The sequence below is a fragment of the Danio rerio genome, chromosome 15 (genome assembly GCF_052040795.2).
Source record: "Danio rerio strain M-AB ecotype USA chromosome 15, GRCz13ab, whole genome shotgun sequence".
NCBI lineage: Eukaryota > Metazoa > Chordata > Actinopteri > Cypriniformes > Danionidae > Danio > Danio rerio.
This window is the reverse complement of record NC_141035.1, coordinates 20,397,501-20,418,957: the sequence shown is the minus strand read 5'-3', so window position 1 is coordinate 20,418,957 and position 21,457 is coordinate 20,397,501. Positions and strand designations below refer to the sequence as shown.

Sequence of the window (21,457 nt, the reverse complement as noted above, 5' to 3'; positions counted from 1 at the left end):
ATGCAATAGTCTGGCCAATCAGATTTAGCATTCATTCATTTTCCTTCAGCTTATTCTCTATTTCAGGGATCGCCACAGTGGAATTAACCGCAACTAATCCAGCATATGTTTTTTTTTTTGCAGCAGCAGCAGACGCACTTTCAGCCACAACCAAGTTTTAGGAAACACACATACACTCTCATTCACACACACACTCATACACTACAGACAGTTTATCATGTCTTTGGACTGTGGAAGAAACTGGAGCACCCGGAAACACAGAAATGGCCCACAGAAATGCCAACTGGCCCAGCCGGGACTAGAACCAGTGACCTTCTTGCTGTAAGGCAACAGTGCTAACCACTAAGCCATCATGCCATCCAATCTGATTTATATTTAGCTTTATTTATGCAGTAAAAACGAAGCTAATGTTGGTTAATACACAAAAAAGGTAAATGTGGATGAACACATTTTAAATCAATGTTGGATATTACAAAATATTAATGTATTTTCATTAAGGTTTCCTTCGAGCTAATTTCTAAAGCTGTACTATTTAAAGAGAAATTTGAAAAGTACTGTGCATATTTTACTACATATTTTTATGACAAACTTGAAAAAGGTCATTATGAGAGATTATGTGAGACCAGGTTTAGACAGCTATAGGCCTTAGTTGACACAGAGTTCATTTCTGACCATAATTCAGTGTTGCCAAAAAATTGAAACATTTGCATGTTTGATCTCTTGACCTAACACATTGTTTCTGTTAAGAGTAAACTCTCACTTGAGACTTCAACCTCTCTCTCAGCTTTGGTGTTTATAAAAGGTTTGCTCCACATTGTGTTTTTTCCAGAAAAAATATTGATTGCTCAATGTCTCACTTGTCATAGGTCATAAAGTGCACACACTTTCATGTTTTATAAACTCTGCCAATGTTACTAAAGACTCCAAAAATGTAGTTTTGACAATTGAGTCTAATTAATTACTTTTGAGTATAAATAAGAGTAAAAATATGCAAAACGAACGATAACGATGAGATAAACAATTGCTCAATACCTCATACTTTTTACGACCTTTCTTTCAGTCTGTATTCCCGATTATATTCTCTTGACACACACAAAAAAAAGGTGTTCTTTTATTATCGTAAATGTAGCCGGTATTATTTACACTCACCACTTTATTAGGTACACCTGTCCAACTGCTTGGTAATACAAATTTCTAATCAGAAAATCACATGGCATTAACTAGACATGGCATTTAGGCATGCAGACATGGTCAAGATGATTTGATGCAGTTCAAACCCAGCATCAGAATGGGGAAGAAAGGTGATTTAAGTGACTTTGAACTTGGCATGGTTGTTGGTGCCAAAAGAGCTGGTCTGAGTATTTCAGAAACTGCTGATCTACCGGGATTTTCACACACAACCCTCTCTATGAATGTTTAGAAAGAAAGAAAATATCCAGTGAGTAGCAGTTCTGTGGGTGCAAATGCCTTGTTAATGCCAGAGGTCAGAGGAGAATGGCCAGACTGCTTCAAGCTGATAGAAAGACAACAGTGAATCAAATAACCACTCGTTACAACTGAGGTATGCAGAAGAGTGAATGCACAACATGTCGAACCTTGAGGCGGATAGGCTACAGCAGCAGAAGACCACACCGGGTTCCACTCCTGTCAGCTAAGAACAGGAAACTGAAGCTACAATTGGCACATGCTCACCAAAACTGGACAATAGAAGATTGGAAAAACGTTGCCTGGTGTGTAACTCTCGAATTCTACTGCTACATTCAGATAATAGGCACAAAATTTGGCATTAACCACATGAAAGCATAGATTCATTGTGCCTTGTATTAATGGTTCAGGCTGGTGGTGGTGTAATGGTGTGGGGATATTTTCTTGGCACACTTTGGGCCCATTAGTAGCAATTGAGCATTGTGTCAATGCTGCAACCTACCTGAGTATTGTTGCAGACCATGTCCATCCCTTTACAACCACAGTGTACCCATCTTCTGATGTCTACTTCCAGCGGGATAACGCTCCATGTCAACAACCACGAATCATCTCAGACTGGTTTCTTGAACGTGGCACAGTTCACTGCACTCAAATGGCCTCCACAGTCACCAGATCTCAGTCCAATAGAGCAGCTTTGAGATGTGGTTGAAAGGGAGATTCGCATCATGGATGTGCAGCTGACAAATTTGCAGCAACCGCTTGATTCTATCATGTCAATATGGACCAAAATCTCTGAGGAATATTCCCAGTACCTTGTTGAATATATGCCATGAAGGATTAAGGCTGTTCTGAAAGCAAAAGGGGGTTCAACCTGGCACTAGTAAGGTGTACCTAATAAAGAGGCCAGTGAGTGTATTTCTTAACAGACTTATCAGATCCATATTGCATTTTCAAACCAAAAATCCGACCAGCAGACCACCACATTAAAACAAAAAACTACAACAAATTCTGATACAACTTGAGTTAAATTACAGAGCTAGAGACTAAGATTCAATATCTCAAGCACAATGTGAACAGACTCACATAAAACATTTTTTTAAGGTCCAAAACTGTTAAATTCAAATTCCTAATGTTAGTGCTGAAGTATCTTTGGTATCTCTCCCCCCAGCTGAGACATCAGTGCATCTGATAGTGGTGTTATCTGTTATCACTACAGAGTACAATACCTTTCTCAACCTCAGGCCACGCTCAGGTTAACCTTTGAGAAGATGACTGGCCCATTTAAAACAATTAGTCCTCATCATGTACCACAACAGTCCACGATGTTCCTGTTTAAACTAATGAATCAGTGGTATCAGTTATGGTAGTGTCATCAGAAAGGATGAATTTGCTAGTTAAAAAGCATTTATTCACTGTACTTAGCAGGTCGGGTTGAATATCACTCAAAGGCAAGGTCGTATGTGTTCCCATCATCCCCTCAATATATGATGTGGTTTTAAAGTGCCATAGAGTGCACTGATTCAATGTTAAATTGTTTTCTGAGATATAGGTATGTGGCCTCGGTAGGTGTGAACATATTCTCCAAAAACGGTTTTATATGCTTATTTATAACCACAGGAATTGCTCCTAGATTGAACTATATTTGGAACTTTCGTTGCACGTCTGATAAAAAAATCATACTTGGTAACATTTTAGAATAATGGTCCATTAGTTAATGTTAGTAATAAGTTAATAAATGTTAATTATTTGTTTATAAATTATCTATTAAAGCATTAATCAATCTTAGTTCAACATTAACATTATCACAGCCAGGCCAAGTTTTCTCCACTCCCAATCACATGGATCACCCAGCTCACAGTCACCCCAATCAGCAAGATCTCCCCACCTGAATTCTGATCACTCACGCACATGCATGTCGTCCACAGTCATCACTCCAAATCCTGCACTCCGCTTCACTCTGTGTCCGACCTCGTCACATTGAGAAGAACGAACACGTCGTGGACAGTGATACCTTGAAGGAATAGTTATTCTTACCTGTCTGATCCTGTTTATCTCCAGTGTCTCCATCTCTCCTCCTTCATAGTGTGATTCCCTCCTGGTTTCCTGCTGGTTGTGTGGTTCCCGATATCCTCCATGCTCAGATCCACCATCAGTCTCCGGTTCCATTCCATCATCTGGTTCACTGCTTATTCTACACAAGATAAAGTCTTTACCAGTTTGACATATGTAACCCCCCGGTCACATGCAGCCAGCCCGGTCTGACCTGGGATTGAACTGGCGATTCTTTGGATGAGAGTTGGTTGCTCTAAGCAAGAGGTTAAAGACCATTTAACGTCTGTCACCTTTTCAGGTCAGGGGAGTGAGGTTTACCTGCATAGTACTTCACTAGCTGGCCTCCGTTACACTCAGCCCCACCATAAACCCCAGTCCTATCCCGGACGAGCCCCTACAAATAATCCACTGGTCCTACTGCACCCAACCTGGTCTGAGCTGGGATTGAACTTGCGATTCTTTGCATGACAGTCATTTGCTTTAACCAAGTGGCTAAAGACCATGGCCTCCAACGTCAGTCACTAGAGCACCTTTTGAGGTCAGGGGAGTAAGGTTTACCTGCATAGCACATCACTAGCTGGCCTCTGTTACACTCACCCTCTAAACCTCACTCCTATCCCGGACGATCCCCCATATGTAACCCACCAGTCCTACTGCACCCAACCCAGTCTGAGCTGGGAACGAACCAGCGATTATTTGCATGACAGTCGGTTGCTCTAACCAAGTGGCTAAAGACCATGGCTTATAACGTCTGTCACTAGAGCACCTTCTGGGGTCAGGGGAGTGAGGTTTACCTGCATTAAAATCCAAGGTTGTACCTGTTAACATGAGTTAATGCACTATGCGTTAACATGACTTAACATTATTTAACTTGAATAACATTAACTAACATTAACAGAGATGAATAAATACCATAATAAATGTATTACTAATTGTTTGTTCATGTTAGTAAATACATTACTGACATTATCTAATGTACCATTATTTTGAAGCGTAACCGCTGTATAGAGTTTATTTCAGCTAAAAGGAGTGAGTGAATGGAACTCAATGAAATGTAAGATTGCTCCTGAGTTCTGCTGTGGACACAATATAGGCAAAATTACAATAATGTTCGACAAAAGGGAAAGACAGATGTATTTAAAGTTGTAATTTGTGGTTATGACATATATGAAAACACAGGCAGAAAATAATATCAACCTTCACATAAACAGATGAGTGTTTGAAGTTTATCGGCACCCTTTCACTTAAAAAAAATTCAAATTCAAAACATGAATGTAAATCCGGACAAGCTGAAGCTGGATGGGACTTGCAGGGTTACAGGAGAGTTACAGCTTGCTGGAAAGTCACTGCTACTTAGAACCAGCAGAGACACTGGAAGATTACTGTAGTCTGGAGTTAGCAGGAGCACTGGACAATTACTGCTTTCTGTGAGCAGCGGGGATCCTGGAGATTCACTGCTTTATGTAAACAAGAGGGATGTTGGAGAGTCATTGCTCTCTTTAAACAGCGGGGCCTTTTAGGACGTACTCACACTATGTACAGTTGCCTCGAACCAGGCCAAAGCACGCTTGTCCCCCCTCCTGTCTTCCCCGACAGCCCGCACTCACATACAATCGGGCACGCTTACGTCATCGATGCTGCGTTGTTCAGTGAGCGCTGTCGCTCAGCACAGTGGACATTTCTCTAGTTATATCGTTTCAGTCGTTTGATATGCGGTGACATGAAGTCAAATATTTCGCCAAACAATCCTTAGGGATGCGGTGACACGCAGATAGATATTTCGCCGAACAGATCCGCCACTTTTGGCGCTCATAAACTGTCATAAATCCCTCGTGCTGCAGGAATGAGGAGGTCTGCTGAAGGTGCGCAGCTGTCGTGTAGTGATGGGTTTGAGTCTTTAATAAACTACGGCAGTTTGCGTTTACTGAACAGTAAGAAGGATTAATTATATCAAACAGTCCCTTAAAAGTCACGTCTCGCTTTTCAGTTTCGGGCTTTGGCGCCCAAGCCCAAGTGAACCGCGCTCAGGCCCACCTCTTCCAACCGTGCTAGGGCCGGCCAAGTGAACTGTGCTTGAGCCTGATTCAGCACACTCACACTTCTCAAACGATCCGGGAAACGGGCCTGGGCATGGTACGGATAGCATAGTGTGAGTAGGCCCTTAGTAGTCACTGCTCTCTAGAAACAGCAAGAGCAAGGGACAGTCTCCACTGAACTACTTTATGCATTAACCCTTGTGTGCTGTTAGGGATGTTTTCATGCACTCTGGGTGATTTTGAGGATTAATTTATCCATAACTTTCTCTGTTTCAGCAAATGGAATGATTTCTCTTGACAAATGACAAGAGAAATCATTTTGATTTTGACAAATTTTGATGAATGTTTTGGGAAAATGCTTGGAAGGTGGATTTTTTCAAAAACTCAGCAATACACTCTGGGCAAATTGGCAGTGGTGAGGCTGCCCCCTTTCCCACAGATGATGAATGGGGATCAGTGTCCACAGGTGCTCTGCAGGTCGTGTGGTAAACAGTGCGGTTAGCTAACATTAGGAATATTCTCATATAGTCCTCAAAAGATGAATCACCCTGCTCCAGGAGAAGCAGAAGGAACTTGGGATGGTTGAAGGGGTATATAAAAAACAACAAAAAGAAAACACTCAATACATTGAAGAAAAACAAATGGAGGAAACATGTATGGACCAGGGGTTCTGTCATGTCACTGCTGTCAGGAAATAAAATCAAGATGCAGAGTAAATGTAAAAGTGTCAAAACCAAATAAGCTATTAAAGACAGAAAAAACTAAAAACTAATTAACAGCTGCTTTTGTGAGGTGAGCAAAAGATCAGAATTGACCTTAATCCTAATTTGGAAGCTGAAAACATATCTTAAGCCCTAAATTATCATGCAAAGAAGCACATTATTGGATCAAGTATTTGGTTGCTGCTGCTGGATGGGACCTTAGAATCCGTAGAGTGCTGCTTTCTACAATCTGATGTTATTATTGTTACTTAAATAATCACTTTTTTAACTTTCTTTTAAGCTGGGCATTTTGTATGCAACCCACTTTCCTTTGTATAACTCTAAAAAATATTTATAATTTTAGCAGTATATTTACTGTTAGCATGACATGTAAGATCTTTATTTAATAGCAAAACAAGTATTCTTTACATTCATTTTCTCTTTAAAATCATAGCTTTTCCTGTGGGCTTGTGCTTCCCACATAAATATTCAAGGACAATTTCCAGGAAAACATAATAAATATTAATAATTATGCTAACTTGCTGGGTACGCAGTGGCGCAGTAGGTAGTGCTGTTGTTTCACAGCAAGAAGTTTGAATATTCTCGCTGCTTTTGCGTGGGTTTCCTCCAGATGCTCCGGTTTCCCTCACAGTCCATAGACATGCGGTACAGGTAAATTGGGTAGGCTAAATTGTCTGTATTGTATGAGAGTGTATGGATGTTTAATAAGGATGGGTTGCAGCTGGAAGGGCATCTGCTGTGTAAAATCATGTGCTAGATAGGTTAGTGGTTCATTCTGCTGTGGCACCCCCAGATTGATGAAGGAATTAAGCCGAAAAGGACATGAATGAATGAATGAATGAATGAATGAATGAATGAATGAATGAATGAATGAATGAATAATAACTTGCCGTTTTTGTTAAAGGCTCCAAAACAAATTTTACATTTTCAAATTTAAAAACTGCAGTAATAGGCTAACATCTCACAATCCGAGGTCATGTGAGGATGCTCACTGAATCTCTCTCTCTCTCACTCACTTTCTCACTCAATCACAGTTCTTTGACTTATTCCCTGTTTTATCAGGGGCTCGACACAGTACGGCCAATTGTATTTGAATTTGCGTTTCATAACCAGCTCACACACCTCAGCCCTTCTCATGGTTTCTCACCAAGTAATTTGGCAGATGCTTTACAGACTGTAATGCTAAACAGATGCTAATTTGACTGTGCTGACTGGATTGCACAATCTAGATAAAATCAGAAAAATCCTTTGGGCTCTAGACCAAAAAGAGGCCCTAATGGGCTGACCAACTTTAAATTACATAAATAACACTAAAGGCATTTTTTGGCAACTTTGCAATGAAATTGACATGCAGACATGTGTTCTAATGGATCTTGTTCCCTTCTCACAGTGCATGTGGATTTTTTTTTACTTTGTTTGAGAAAATATCAGTGCACTGTCCTTTTTTGTTGCTAGGCAACCACTGTGTCAACAGTCTTGGTGATATAGCACATGACCTTGGGCACTTTTTCCATATAAAGTTGTCTTTTTTCCAATTAGGTGCAAAGAGTGCACAAACACGAGGCATTTCAGGTGCACACAAAACACTATCAATAGAAAATATATATTAAAAAGGTGCTTCTAACCACAGAAAAACAAGTTTGTGTGATTGGGTACTAATTAAGGTACAGCCAAATTTATCAGTCTGTGGTGGTTTTGTTATTCTTTGGCAACCCTAAGTTTAATTTTCTCATGCTCATTTGATCATTTGTAATGAAACGCATCTATTAATAGTTGTGCATAACATCCTTTCCAATAGCTACAACTAGTCAGATTTATTTTGGCTGTATATAAAGTGGGCTATATAATTACAATTAAACTGTAAATAATTTTACCATTTTATTGTTGTTGTTGTTTTGTGTGAGTGCATGTATCAAGCAATTTAAAGTCTGTGTGAATGCCAAATTTTGCTATCGCATTTTGTTATTCTTTAGGTGAACAAATAATCTGCAAGTCAATCCACTAAAAAAAAGTGTCTGACATATTGCTAAAGTAACAATACTAAGAATTACTCGATTAAGAGTTAAAAGAAGTTACTTTTAATATTTCAAATTATCTTTATATTTATTTTTATTTTTATTTAGTTTTGTGGAAAAAGATTATAAAAAATGTTTAGGCCATGGTATTACAATGTTAAACCTGCTCATAGTTATCAAATAACCATTAACAAGGTTTAGATTTTTAGATTTCCTTTATGTTTTTTAGTAAATTTGACCCTTCACTACCTGTTTCTTTAGGTTGGAGCTGGAATTATATGTTGCGGTGTCAGTTGGATGTACAGCACGCATCGCATTATGAAACTACTATTTTTGACATCATGAAAACACATCATTTTAGGCAGCGGGTGATTTTATCACCATCATAAATAAAATGTGTGTTAACATTAAAAAATACTACAATATATATATATATATATATATATATATATATATATATATATATATATATATATATATATATATATATATATATATATATATATATATATATATATATATATATATATATATATTATATTATATTTAAACTTAATCCACAATATTATATTGTATTTTGACTTATGAAAACAAATGTTTGATTAATGATTTTATTTATGTATAGCTTTTTAATGCATTCATATAAGGATCACGTAAATATCAAGTTTTTGAAAATATGCTATGCACATTAGAAATAAAAAATGTTTACATTTCATATTGTTTTTGTGTCGGATTATTTAATTTAATAAATTCCAGAGATTTAATGATGATGCAACAGATAACACTAATTGATAAAGTGTTGTAGGCTGCTAATATGCATTGGTGGAAGTTTTTGTTAGTGTCAGATTATTTAGTTTAATTTAAAGGTGATGCCAGGGTGTCACGGTGGCGCAGTGTTCGCTGGTTCAAGCCCCGGCTGGCATTTCTGTGTGGAATTTGCATGTTCTCCCCGTGTTCGCGTGGGTTTCCGCCACAACCCAAAGACCTGCGCTATATGTGAATTGAATAAGCTAAATTGACCGTATAGTGTGTATGTGTGAATGCAGGAGTGTATGGGTGTTCTCCGGTGTTGAGTTGCGGCTGGAAGAACATTCGCTGCGTAAAACATATGCTGGATAAGTTGGCGGTTCATTCTGCTATGGCGACCCCTGATGAATGAATGAATGAATGGATGGATGGATGGATGAATGAATGAATGAATGAATGAATGAATGAATGAATGAATGAATGAATGAATGAATGCTGGTTGGAGGGCCTACTATAAACCTTTTTTTCCCCTATAGGGCCCTGACTCGAAAAGCCTCTGCAGAGTTCATGAAAGTACGCTGTGAGTAACACAATCAGGCGCAGGGTCGTCGTAAACGTGTGAAAAGGTTGTACTTTATATTCAGGTGTTGTGCAGAATTGGAGGACCGCCGTTCAACGAAACGAGCTTAACGCCTGGATAGAGGAAGACTTCCTTGTCCCTTTCTCTTCCTAGGGGGTTTCCAAGTTAGTGCAGAGCAGGCACAAAACATGAACTGCTGCCAACCTTGGATCATTGTACACACCCATCTGTTTGACTGCAAAACATTCCTTATTTCTGATAGTTAATGAATACACCATTGCGTGATTGCTCAATGATTAAATCATGGTATGTTTTACAAGACACGGGATATTTATTTCGAATAGAAAAAAGCATGTCTATAAGCACGATAAACTACACAGATCCAGACTTTTGTTTCTTTTATGTTTATTACTGCTTAAAAATGGGTGCTTTACGTGTATATTGCTTAAACAGTGCTTATAATGAGTTAACTATGTCATATGATTATTCTTGCCGTTCACATTTTCATGCATGACTGTTTACCTCTTGATATCTATGCAAATTAAGAGATTTTAGTTGTTCATTCAATTTAGCATTTTCCGAGCTGAAAAATCGGTACACAATTACACTTGCTATTATTGTCGATTATATTAATTTATCAGTGATTTTTGCAATTTAGGCTACCTGTTTTATTTTATTTTTTTTTTTTCATAAAAGAAAATTAAGGCAGCGATAAAACTTTTTAAATTACATTTTCACAGATTTTTGCAGTGTAAAGAGGCAAACAGATAAAAAAAAAACAGTTGGTGAGAAGTGTTTACAATGATGGTTTGTCCAAAAATAGACATTCTGTCATCATACACGCCCATTGTTTGTTCAAAACATGTTTCTTTTATTTTCTATTGAGCATAAAAGAAGATATATATATATATATATATATATATATATATATATATATATATATATATATATATATATAGTAAGAAAAACAAATGCTATGAAATTAACTATAGTTACAGGTTTTCAACTTTTTTTCACACTGTTATTGAACAAGTAAAAGGCGAGTAAAATATGTTTTCTTAAACAACTGCTGTGAATATAAGTTGAATGGTGATATGTAAAAGCATAAATTGTATTTTATATACATACAGTCAAATATCCGATATAATTTAAGTCTGAAACCGAAACTGCACAATGAAATTTGATATATTTTCTATTTTCCTCATTCACATATTAGCATAATCAAACCACTTTAATAAAACATACAAGTAACAATTACGAAAAATATGTTTATTGTACAAAAGATAAATGATTAATTTGTAAATTATACTCACACATCTTTTTGCTCTCTGCAATCAACCTTGCTGCTCAAAATTTAAGCTCAATCATGCATTCTATCATTGTTTTTTCTTTGACACAAAAACAAAAATAATACAACAAATGCATTGAAAAATCAATCAATTATGACACTGAATTCTCTCGCAAAGTGCTTGGAAAAAAATGCATTTTATAAGTAGCACATCTCTGGGTTTAAGATATCCCTCCTGAAATAACTGTCGTCGTTGTATGAAAACAAACAGTCTGAAGAGCCGTAGGGCGCATACTCTGTAGTGGCCATGCCTTCCTGCATATCGGAGCAGTGCGACAGGCAAAAGCAATGCTGGAGGTTGCAGTGCTGATAGTGGTAGTTTTCTGGGGAGAAACTAGAGCTCAGATCCATCCTTGTTGGGGAGCTGTAGCACGAGGAAGATGAAGAGTGGGACTGAGGGGGCGAATAACTGTTGTAATCGACTGGACTAGGGAGATTGAAGGGGTCTGAGGGTGTCCTTGATACCTGAAATAGAATAAACAAACATTAAAAACATGCGTTGCTTCGTACAACACGACATGGTTTGGAATGCTAAAATGCTTTTAATTAAAATAAAAACACATACCAGGCTTGTCCCGTATATGTCCGTATTGGACGGTAGATATCCATTAGACCACTGCGAAGAAGTGGGACACCCGAAATTGCTGTCGCTGAAAGTCTCAGATGGCATCATGTGCATCATCTGTTGATGGTCATAAACATTCTCAATCTGTAAGTTGACATTTTCGGTAAAGGGACGACTTTGGAAATATGGCTCTTGAGCTTGCATTCCAGAGAAGACATCAAGGTGGGCTGTGGGGAAGACAGAAGAAAATGCTGGCTTGAGCACAGGAGAACATTTAAATTAGGCCAGTAAGACTTGAGATGATGTCACGAGACCATCAGCCAACAGCTAAATCACATTTGAATAGTAGTTTATAAAAAAGGAAGATCATTGACGGATCTGTTGGGAGCACCTATAGTAGATGTAGGTTTCATTGTTCCTTTTGTTTATTTTGAACTATTAGAGCTGGTGCCTGGCGATGGATGAAAAAGATTTCTAATTTGGAGTATAGTAAGTTGCATGCAGTCAATGTTTTCATTTGTCTTGTTCTCAGATTTCCTGGTAAAAAAAATCAAGCTCTTACATGTTAGCAGGGAGAGGGTTAAGCAGTTTTTTGTCTGCATTTTCAGGTGCTTATAAGGTTACTGAAATCTGATGCTTTTGTAAACAGTAATGTGAAATGTCTTGACTGCATGTGACAAATGACTGAGACTATCAGTGAGCCACTTTATTTGTCTGATTTTTTTTTTACTTACCATTCATGGTCGTAGAGCAGACATCGCGATCAGCCATGGCTTGTGATTTCTATTGGATTAAAATAGCAAAAGACAAGCAAGCATTAATCATTCGTTCAGAGGAAAGCAGCAGAAATATTTCGTTGTAAAAGCTATTGTGTAGTAACTGAAAATGCAAGCACAGGCCTGAGGGGGCGTGGTGCTTTAAAACATCTGGTTGCTGAATAAATTTGATCTTGCGCTTGTGAAAACCTTTTCATTTTACACTGGCTACCATAAACCAGTCAGAAGTGTCTACTTGTATACATTTTTGTATTTTTTTTTGTATTTTTTTTTTTTGCGTGCATGTGTGTATTCAACACCATTGTTTACCGTTGCAGTTTTCTGTGCCTGCAGGGCTCTGTGCTTCTGCAACAACTCCTTAACTGTGGTCTTCACACGCACACCCTGGTATACCTTCGGTTTATCTGCTGAAGGGAAAGTAAATGTCATTTACCACTAAAATAGGCACTAATTTTCAATATTTTTGTGCAAATTTGCACGATTTATCAATAATTCTGTCCATGCAGAACATAAGTGTTTGTAAGAAAAAAATCCAATGAGATCAGTGTTGTTAGTTATCCACAAGTAGGACAATATTTCTGGCGTTTTTATGTTTTTATTATTTTAAATAAAGTTATCTTGATTTTTCTGTCAAGTTTTAATGTTTATTGTGAAACACATTTACTATTCATTATTTTTAAAGCGTGTCGGGGGCTACAAATATCAGTGAAACTGATTTGAGGGAAAACAATGGTTGCAATGAATACATATTTTATGTTTTTTGATTATAATTTTTTTATTGTCATTAGCCAATAGGGTCCGTAAACAACATTTGCATACAATAAATGCATTTTTTTTCTATTTTAGGAAATGAACATGCATGAAAAGATAGCATTTCTAAGATTTCCCGTATTTATGATTTTGTACATTGTGTCTTTCTTTCCGCATAAAAGATCCTCTGCAATCAAATAGCTTTGTATTTTCCCCATAAATCCTACCTGTGGAAAAAATAATAATAATTATAATAAATAAATCATCGCACAATGTTGGAAGTCTATCCCCGTCTTCACAGCTCAATTGAAGAGAGTGTGCGACCCGGCAGTGAATGGGTTAGTTTTTGCATTACAATGGATAGTAGTGATTTTCGAGAAACAAGCTCTCCAGCCATCTTTGCTACGAGACGGCGGGTTTAACTTGGAGTTTGTTTTGTGCAGTTGTGAAATAAAACCCAATTCAAAATAGGGGAGAAATAGAATTATTGAGCGTTTCACCCGAGAGCGGAATGCGCAGAAAGTTGGGTCAGAGAGAAGCGAAGTGAAACAATGTAACAGCTGGCGGACGGGGAGAATGAGAAGCTTCCTCTGGAGACGCCGCACATTTCAAAAGTAAGTAAAATACTCTTATAATAACAAAAGCAGCAGCTTACAAGCGATCAAAACAAATGCACAGCTAGAGCGTTGGTAAATGAATGTTTTCAATAGAAAACCAGATTCAGATTTGGTTAAAAATAACAATAAGCCCAGTTTGTTTACGAGCGCGCGGGCGATAAGCTATAGTTTGTTTCTGTAAATTCTCAGAAAAAAAGCCCATAGTCAAAGTTTTTAGGATTTTGCTATAAGCTGTGAAGATGTGAAGTTATTTCTTGATTTATTCAATGGGCAGTCCTCTTTTCTCTTCCTACATGCGCGAAGCCGCGCCTAACATCTTCCCCCAAATTTGCGAAACGCGTAAAAATAGATGAAAAAGTTGTAGTCCTTCTTTTCTAATTTTTTAATTGGTTGTTCAGGCTTGTGAAGACATTCACAGTGGGACGTCTTCCTGATCCGCGTTAATATAGGCTATATAAAAATTCTGTAGTAACATAAGTTGGTTCTAAACAACGCCACGCCATGGCTGAGTTCATGGAGGCAGTTGAGTTTACAGAGTAAAAAGTGCGCTGATGTTGATAAGATATCAAAAACGTCCCCTCGGCACTGTTTTGATGGGCTCCTTGAGATAGATATGCGAGTTAGAATATCCTTATAAATATTCATACACGCCGTGAAGAATAATTTGAATTCTGTTTAATAAAATTACGCTCAGCCACCGTTTAATGTTATTCCGAAAGGTAAATCTCAATAAGACATGGTCTTCGATATCGTACTAAAATGTAAAAAAAAAACCACAATAAATAAACGTTCATTTAACCCATGTTCAATTTTGCTCGAGGAAAAGTTCAGTAAAATACAATGAAATAAACTCAAGCTATCAATAAAACATGAGCTTTATAACTATGAATAATATTTCCACAAACTGCCATAATAATAAAAATGCATGTATATAAAAATGCACTAATTAGTTTAAAATCAATCCTTCACACGTTTTTGCTGTTTTAAAATTTTAGTTAGGCTGCATGCTTTGACCAGTACATTTGCAAGCAATTCATTTATCAAAGTTTGAATTTGTATTAATATTTTTTCTCAATGTTTTTCAGATTGCTGAAGACAGAAAACATCTTAAACGAAAAGAATAAAAGAAAATTGACTTACCAGACATATTGGCCTGAAAAGGAGGAAAACTCTGGAAGAGCTACAGTGAAATACCCCAACGTCAGTTCTTTGCTCTATTATATGGGCAAGAACGAAATATTCACAAAAGTATCAAAAAGTCTTAACAAAGTAACCTCAAAACACTCTCATGACATACAATTAAACAGTATTATAGCTAGGGATATTTTAGTTTGAGTTTTTCTCCCCTCATCCCTACTATTTAAAACCCCAAGAACTCAATGATTTGACAATGATTTGATTGCGCGATACTTTCAATTTGAATATTCAAAGGCTTCGTAAAAAGACTCATTTCTGAGTGAAATTCGCTATTAAAGTGGATAAAATAACATCTCTTGTAATAGAATGTTATGTCATTTCACATTTTGACATCAACCAAATATATATTTTTAACATTTTATCATCCTTTTGGACTTGGTGGTTGGAGTCTCCCTTAGAAACACTATTTCAACTTTGCAGCAAGTCTGAAAGCACAAATGATGTTTTACATGTCATGACACATTGTAAATATCTTCAGTAATAGGTAGTCTTGTGGAAAAAAATAAATATTCCCTCTTGTAAATTAGATTTATGCATTATTTTAAGAATTACTGGAGTAGTGGGCGTGGCATATGATAGCAGCCATGTTTGTCACCAGCACAATTGGGACGTCAGTAAAAGTCAAAGTAATGCAATAGTGGAGGCATCTATACAAATGATAAATATGAAATATGTTTAATTTAATTTGTAAATTTAATTGAAAGTGTCAGCCGAGTTGCTGAAAACCAAGGCAAGCTATAACGGACATAAAAACCAACAGTATTTAATATTCATTAATTTCTTTCCTTACTGCATTTTTCTTTTCGATGAGTTGTTAAATAAATAAATTAATATGGCATGTTTATTAGCATCATCAAACAGACCATGAAAAAAAAAGCCTGAAGTGGGCTGCAGTTTGATGCTGAGTGATGCTGAAGAGAGTCTCACACATCCGACTTTGGCCACTATTACTTTTGAAGTAGCTAATGCGAAAGAAAAATGGCAAGTAATAAAAATCTCTTAAAATGCAGAACCATCATAATTATGTTGTTTATGTAAGTGTGTCGGATTATTTGTCACGCATTTAAGACTGAAAGCAGCCGTCAGAATTGATGACAAGCAGGTGTTCTTTGTCTGAGAAAAGAGGTCGGAAAACAAGTCTGCGCTACATGAAGTACAGTCTAATTTACACATTTCGTTTGCAGGTGAAAAATAATTATATATTCAAGCATTAATAAAGCACGGAAGAGTTTTTTGTCGTTTTAAAGCATCCTATTTAAAGTCAATTACTCCAAGGGCACGTTTCTTCTTGTTTGCTGAAATAGTTTTGTAAAGTTAATCGGCTGCAAACAGATTAGCGGTTTCAAAATATAATTTTCAAAACTTTTGCTTTTTGTCATTCGTTTTAATAAACAATTCGTTCGTAATCCTAAATCTCTAAGTATCGTTCAACTGGGTTGGAGGAGTCGGCTATTGCGAGGTAGTTGAACGTCGCCCTCTTGTGATGAAACAGAGGAAGGCGTTTAACTGTGTTTTCACTATGCAAGTCACGCAATGCTTACTCACATCATATCATTTGCGTATTTTTCAAGCATGTAATAACATTAAAGATAAGGCTAATGCGTGATCAGTGCTGGAAATAAAAGTTTCTATCAGTTTAAAAATGTTCCAGAAAAGTGAGTCATGTTGTGTTTGAACGATATTGTGTTTGAACGTTATTTTGGGCCTTGTGTCTCTTCCTGCCCGTTATGCTTTATTTTTTTCTGTTATTTTTCTAACGTTTTGCATCTTGTGCAAAAAAAAAAAAAAAGTTTTATTATATAGTTTTTTTTTTTATTCTTCTGGTCTGATAATAATTTTTTTAAAGGCCCAGGTCTGATTTATTTACTTTATTTCTCTCTCTCTCTCTCTCTCTCTCTCTCTCTCTCTCACACACACACACACACGCACACACACACACACACACACACACACACACACACACACACACACACACACGAACACACATATATAGACAAACCAAATCACTTACAATAATACCACTGTATAATTGTTTTTGTCTGTTCATCTTTTACTCAAAGCTGGGTTGAAATAACAATGCACAATTTTTAGATTGAAATAAAGACCTACTTTGAATGTTCAAATGTCAAAAAATGGTGCAATAATGTTTTATCATTATTCAGTGTAACAGATGATGTAAAAGGGAAATGCCTATATTCTGATGTACCCTCTAAAATATGCTGTATTTACTCAACTCGTATTTGGGTAAATTTGAACAAACCCAAATATACCAAGTTCAGAATCTAAATTAAAGTTTGGATTGCACAATGATCTTTAGTGAGTGTTGTCTTTGTTTTTTTTTTTTTTTTGTGTTTTTTTGATAGTTATTGTTTTCTTAGGGAATTAAAACATTGAATGCACAAGGTCACAAATAAGAGACCACTTAAAAGTTCTCAGTTTCTTTAATATATATGCTCAATTACATGTTTGAGTAAAACACAATTCTTCTAAAATTTAATTGTAAATGTTATTTAGAGTATAAAATGACCTCTGGTCGAAGTTATAAAAAAGTACACATAACTAATATTTTAACTTTAACTTAGAAGAGTTAAGAAATCTTCTTGATTTCTTGAAAAAAAAAGTTTAAAAAAATAATTTCAGCCAACAAGTGCATTTATTTTGACCAATAGTCATTTTCAGGAAAAAGCAACAGCATTTTTCTATAGCTATTGATAAATGATAGCTCTTGATTTAATCATTTATGGCGAAATCTGTTTCCAACATCTTTCAAAAATGCTGACATTGTATTGTGAAGCTATATAATAATAATACTTGCATTTTTGATTGTTCTTATTCCTTCTACCATACATATTTTTGTTATGTTTTCATAAGACACAAGTTGTCACATCAAATGCAAAACAGGGCATGTCACTGTGCTGTTGAGTTACAAAAACACATTTTTTGTAAATCTAGTTTATTCAGTTTTTAGAAATTTAACAACAGGATTTTGAATGAAATTGTCACAAGAAGAGAAATAGGACTAACTAGATATTACACATCTACAATAAATATTGTAACAATGTAAAAACAAAAACTGCTGTACAGATTCAAGTCCGCTCACACAAAGAACAACAACTATAAACATAACAATAGTAGAGTACAGTGATGTTTTTTTATTATTATTATTAAAGTGTGCAACAGTTTGATCACTGCTGCTTTAAATACTCACACTTTTGAAAGCAAGATGGTTTTGTCTGTTCTGGAAACAAATTGTTCTTAAAATGATTCCAACCATAGTGTGTTTGTTTATCATTAATATTGTGATGTGGACTCTGCTATTCAGCGATATAACTTCTTTTTTCACTATAACATAGCTACAATCCTGGTGTGGACAGTCTTTTATACTGACTATTACCCTAATTATCCTGCTAAGACAATATAACCTGTGCTTACAAAAAAACAAAAAAAAAAAAGATATAATTATAATAGATACAAATACAACATTAAACTGAAGATAAAGTGTTATTTGTTCCCCAATATATTAAAGGGAAAGTCGACCCAAAAATTATTAATTACTCATTATTTATTCACCCTCAAGTGCTTCAAATCCAGAGTATCTTTCTCCTTTTTGAATGTAGAAGAAGATATTCTGAAGAATGTAGGAAACTGGTTGCTATTTATTTCTATAATAATTTATTGGTTTCCAACATTCTTCAAAACAATAGATGGTATAGGCATAGACAGACCATAATCCTTTTAAAAGGACCTCTGCATTGTATTAAAGGCAACACATATTCTAGACCACAAATCACTCCTCATAGGTTATAGTGCATTGATATTACCATATTTAAATTACTGCTCTGATGTTTAGATTATTATGTTGCTAAAAATAGTAGTACAGATGATTAAATCAAAGAAATAAAAATATATTGACTTGCTTCATTTTTGAACATCAAAAATAATGTATAACCCACAGAATAATTGACTTCCAGTTAATATTCTAAAATGGTTTATTAACGGAAAAGAGAGATATCATTTTAGGGGTGAGTGTAACATCAAACATCCTTATGTTTGTAAAACAGCATTAAGCAGTTTTTTTGTAGTTCTGTGTATGGTGTGAAAATGTGGAACAAACTAGGTCTAGACCAAAGATGCCCGCTGGTGAAAGTTGGCCCATGGTAACCTTTGATTTGACCCGCCATCCTATCTAAGAAGAGAGGGAGAATGGGAATGGTTTAGAGATTGTCATTTCAAATTTAATGTAATCTTTTATTTGAAATTAAATTAAATTAAATGTTTCAATTCAAATGGTGTTATTTAATCAGATTTAGTTTAAAATGTACATACTGTCATTAGACAGATAGAATACTTTGGTGAGCATATCAAGGCAAAGGCAGATTCTGCTTGACTAGTGTATTCAGCATTGGACCTCTGCTATTATAAATGTGATTAAAATTATAGTTTAAATAGGTTATACTGCATTAATTAATACGATATAAAGTAATGTTTTCTATTTATTTTTTAAATAAAATTATGAAATTACTCATGGCAACTTTAATGTAAAATAGTTTAGTATATTTTTCCTTGTCCCACGGCTATCAATGACATTTGGTTTCTGTCCTTTCATACAAAAATGTTTTGGCCCCCCTGGTCTAGACTCTAGAGCTCCAGCAATGTCCAAGTACAGGTATGATCCAGTATAAAATTTTTTTTTAAAAAATCAAAGAAACAATAAACATATGGTTTTCAGAATATACAGTGCTCAGCATAAATAAGTACACTCTTCATAAATCTCTCTTTTAAATTTGTATTTTTAATTGGAAGCTATACATTATTATATTTGTGAATATATATTAAATTAGTCAGTACTGAAGCCAAATCTGAAGCTTATCTAACAAAAAACGTAGAATAACGGTCCAAAAACTAGTACAGCCAAATTTATATGTTAGAGAAAAATAATGAATAAAAATTAAAAAAAAAAAAAAAAAGGAAAAATCTACAAAAGCAAAAAAAAAAAAAAAATTTTGTTGAAATTTTGTAGGGTGTAATTTTTCATTTTTTGCAATATTTTGCTTGAATTTAGTGTATTATCTTTTAATTTCTAAAGTTGTTCTGTGACTAAGATATTATTTGAATAAATATATTTGTTTAATACATCTGTTTTGTTTAAATGCACCAAAATACATTATTCACTGAGAAATGGACAAATATATTCATTTTCAAAATGTGGTGTACTCAATTATGCTGAGCACTGTATCTGGAAGAAGAACAGATTTAAGTGGTGTCCCAACAGTTTGTATACATTAGTAAAACATGCATGAAAACAATATATTAGGGTAAGAATGAGATGGAGTTAATCTGCACTCTTTTAAATTGTTATGGATTATTTTTCATTGTTATGGAAGTTTTACCTGTATTTAATGTAGAGCTGGTAAAAGTGGTAAAGATAAATACGCATATGATTCATACTTTAACTTTTTGGAATAATTAAAATTGCACTATTTTGCTTTATTTATTAATGTAATTGTATTTTTTAAATACATTTACAAAATAAAGCCTAAACAGGAACAACTGGAGGGTAAGTAAATGATTTTCATTTTTAGGAATACGAATCCCTTTAAATCTTAGTTCGGTTAAGTAAAACTAACAATTTGGTGCTTTTTCAGAGCTAATGGTCTTACTTGTGTATGGAAGAGGTGCTGATCTGCTTTATATCCTCACAGCTGAATATATCAGAATGCCCTCCTGACCTCATACTGTGGCCATGTGCTGCCCGTGTCCTCTTTGCCCCATACCAGACCGTCGCTCAGGGCTGAAGAGGTGTTTTCAGTGTCTTCAGAGGGCAGAACTGGCGCAAGTTTGCTTGCAGGCTCAGCCATGAATGAAGAAGAAGCAAAGCTGGTGGAGGGTGACTGAAACGAGGAATGATAGCCGACTTCGTCCAGTGTGTGTAGAGAGTAGGACTGTGAGGACGCCATGCTGGACCCTCGGGACGACGAGCGGAACTGTGTTGGGCTGGTGGATTCAGGATTCACCAGAGAACTGGGCGTAGACAGAGGTAATGGAGCAAGAGCATCTCCACAAAAGCCCTCCATCACCTCCGTCCCTGCGGACTCCCATGAGTCCCTCTGTACATAATAGAAAAATGATGGATCATTAGTATATGCCTCTGATTTACTTACAGATAATCAGAACACCTTTAAATGACGAGGAACTAAAAGGTTAAAGTTGAGCTACTCTTCTACACTGTAAAAAGAAATGCAGGTTTCCACACATTTCATTCATGTTGTCCCAACACAAATCGATTAACACAAAAAGTTAACACTTTTAACAAATGTGTGTGGATTGCACATAAAAAATTAAGTTGCCCCAATTAAATCGTAAGAATTTTGTTTCAACTCATTTAAAATATGTAGTTTGAACAAGCCAAAAAAAGAGAGAAGTGATAATTAAAGGGTAGATATCACACAACTTACAATAGTTGTGCAAAAAGGAGAATACTTTAAAAAGTATATAAATGGATATTTAAAAAAATAAATAAAAAAAGCACTTACACTTGCCAGTTTTCAGGAAAGAAAAATATATATCTACAAATGATTTGTTAACCTTATCCTTTAATTATAGGTTTAACATATATCCTCACATTTT

The 21,457-nt window shown here is 35.7% G+C and overlaps 2 protein-coding genes across 8 annotated transcripts in view; both read right to left on the bottom strand.

Moving 5' to 3' along the window:
* Positions 1-10,829: 10,829 nt before the first annotated feature.
* Positions 10,830-16,512, bottom strand: pou2af3 (POU class 2 homeobox associating factor 3). Of its 3 annotated transcripts, none has more exon segments than NM_001386216.1 (5): positions 10,830-11,390; positions 11,491-11,717; positions 12,225-12,273; positions 12,576-12,673; positions 14,774-16,512. In NM_001386216.1, coding segments are annotated over 5 exon segments (708 nt in total). In that variant the 5' UTR covers positions 14,781-16,512; the 3' UTR covers positions 10,830-11,063.
* A 646-nt stretch (positions 16,513-17,158) lies between these two features.
* Positions 17,159-21,457, bottom strand: part of pou2af2a (POU class 2 homeobox associating factor 2a) — a 29,239-nt gene continuing 24,940 nt past the window's right edge. For 2 of the 5 annotated variants that reach the window (XR_015509303.1, XR_015509301.1), the window contains exons 5-6: positions 19,468-20,937; positions 17,159-18,949 (exon numbers count right to left, since the gene is read on the bottom strand). Coding sequence is in view for 1 of the 5 variants with exons in the window: in XM_087284013.1 (XP_087140139.1) it covers positions 20,542-20,937 (396 nt within the window). In the remaining 4 variants the exon portion in view is untranslated. Of the gene's footprint in view, positions 19,017-19,467; positions 20,938-21,457 lie in introns of those variants that run through there. The other 3 variants (XR_015509302.1, XR_015509300.1, XM_087284013.1) reach the window with 3 other exon arrangements.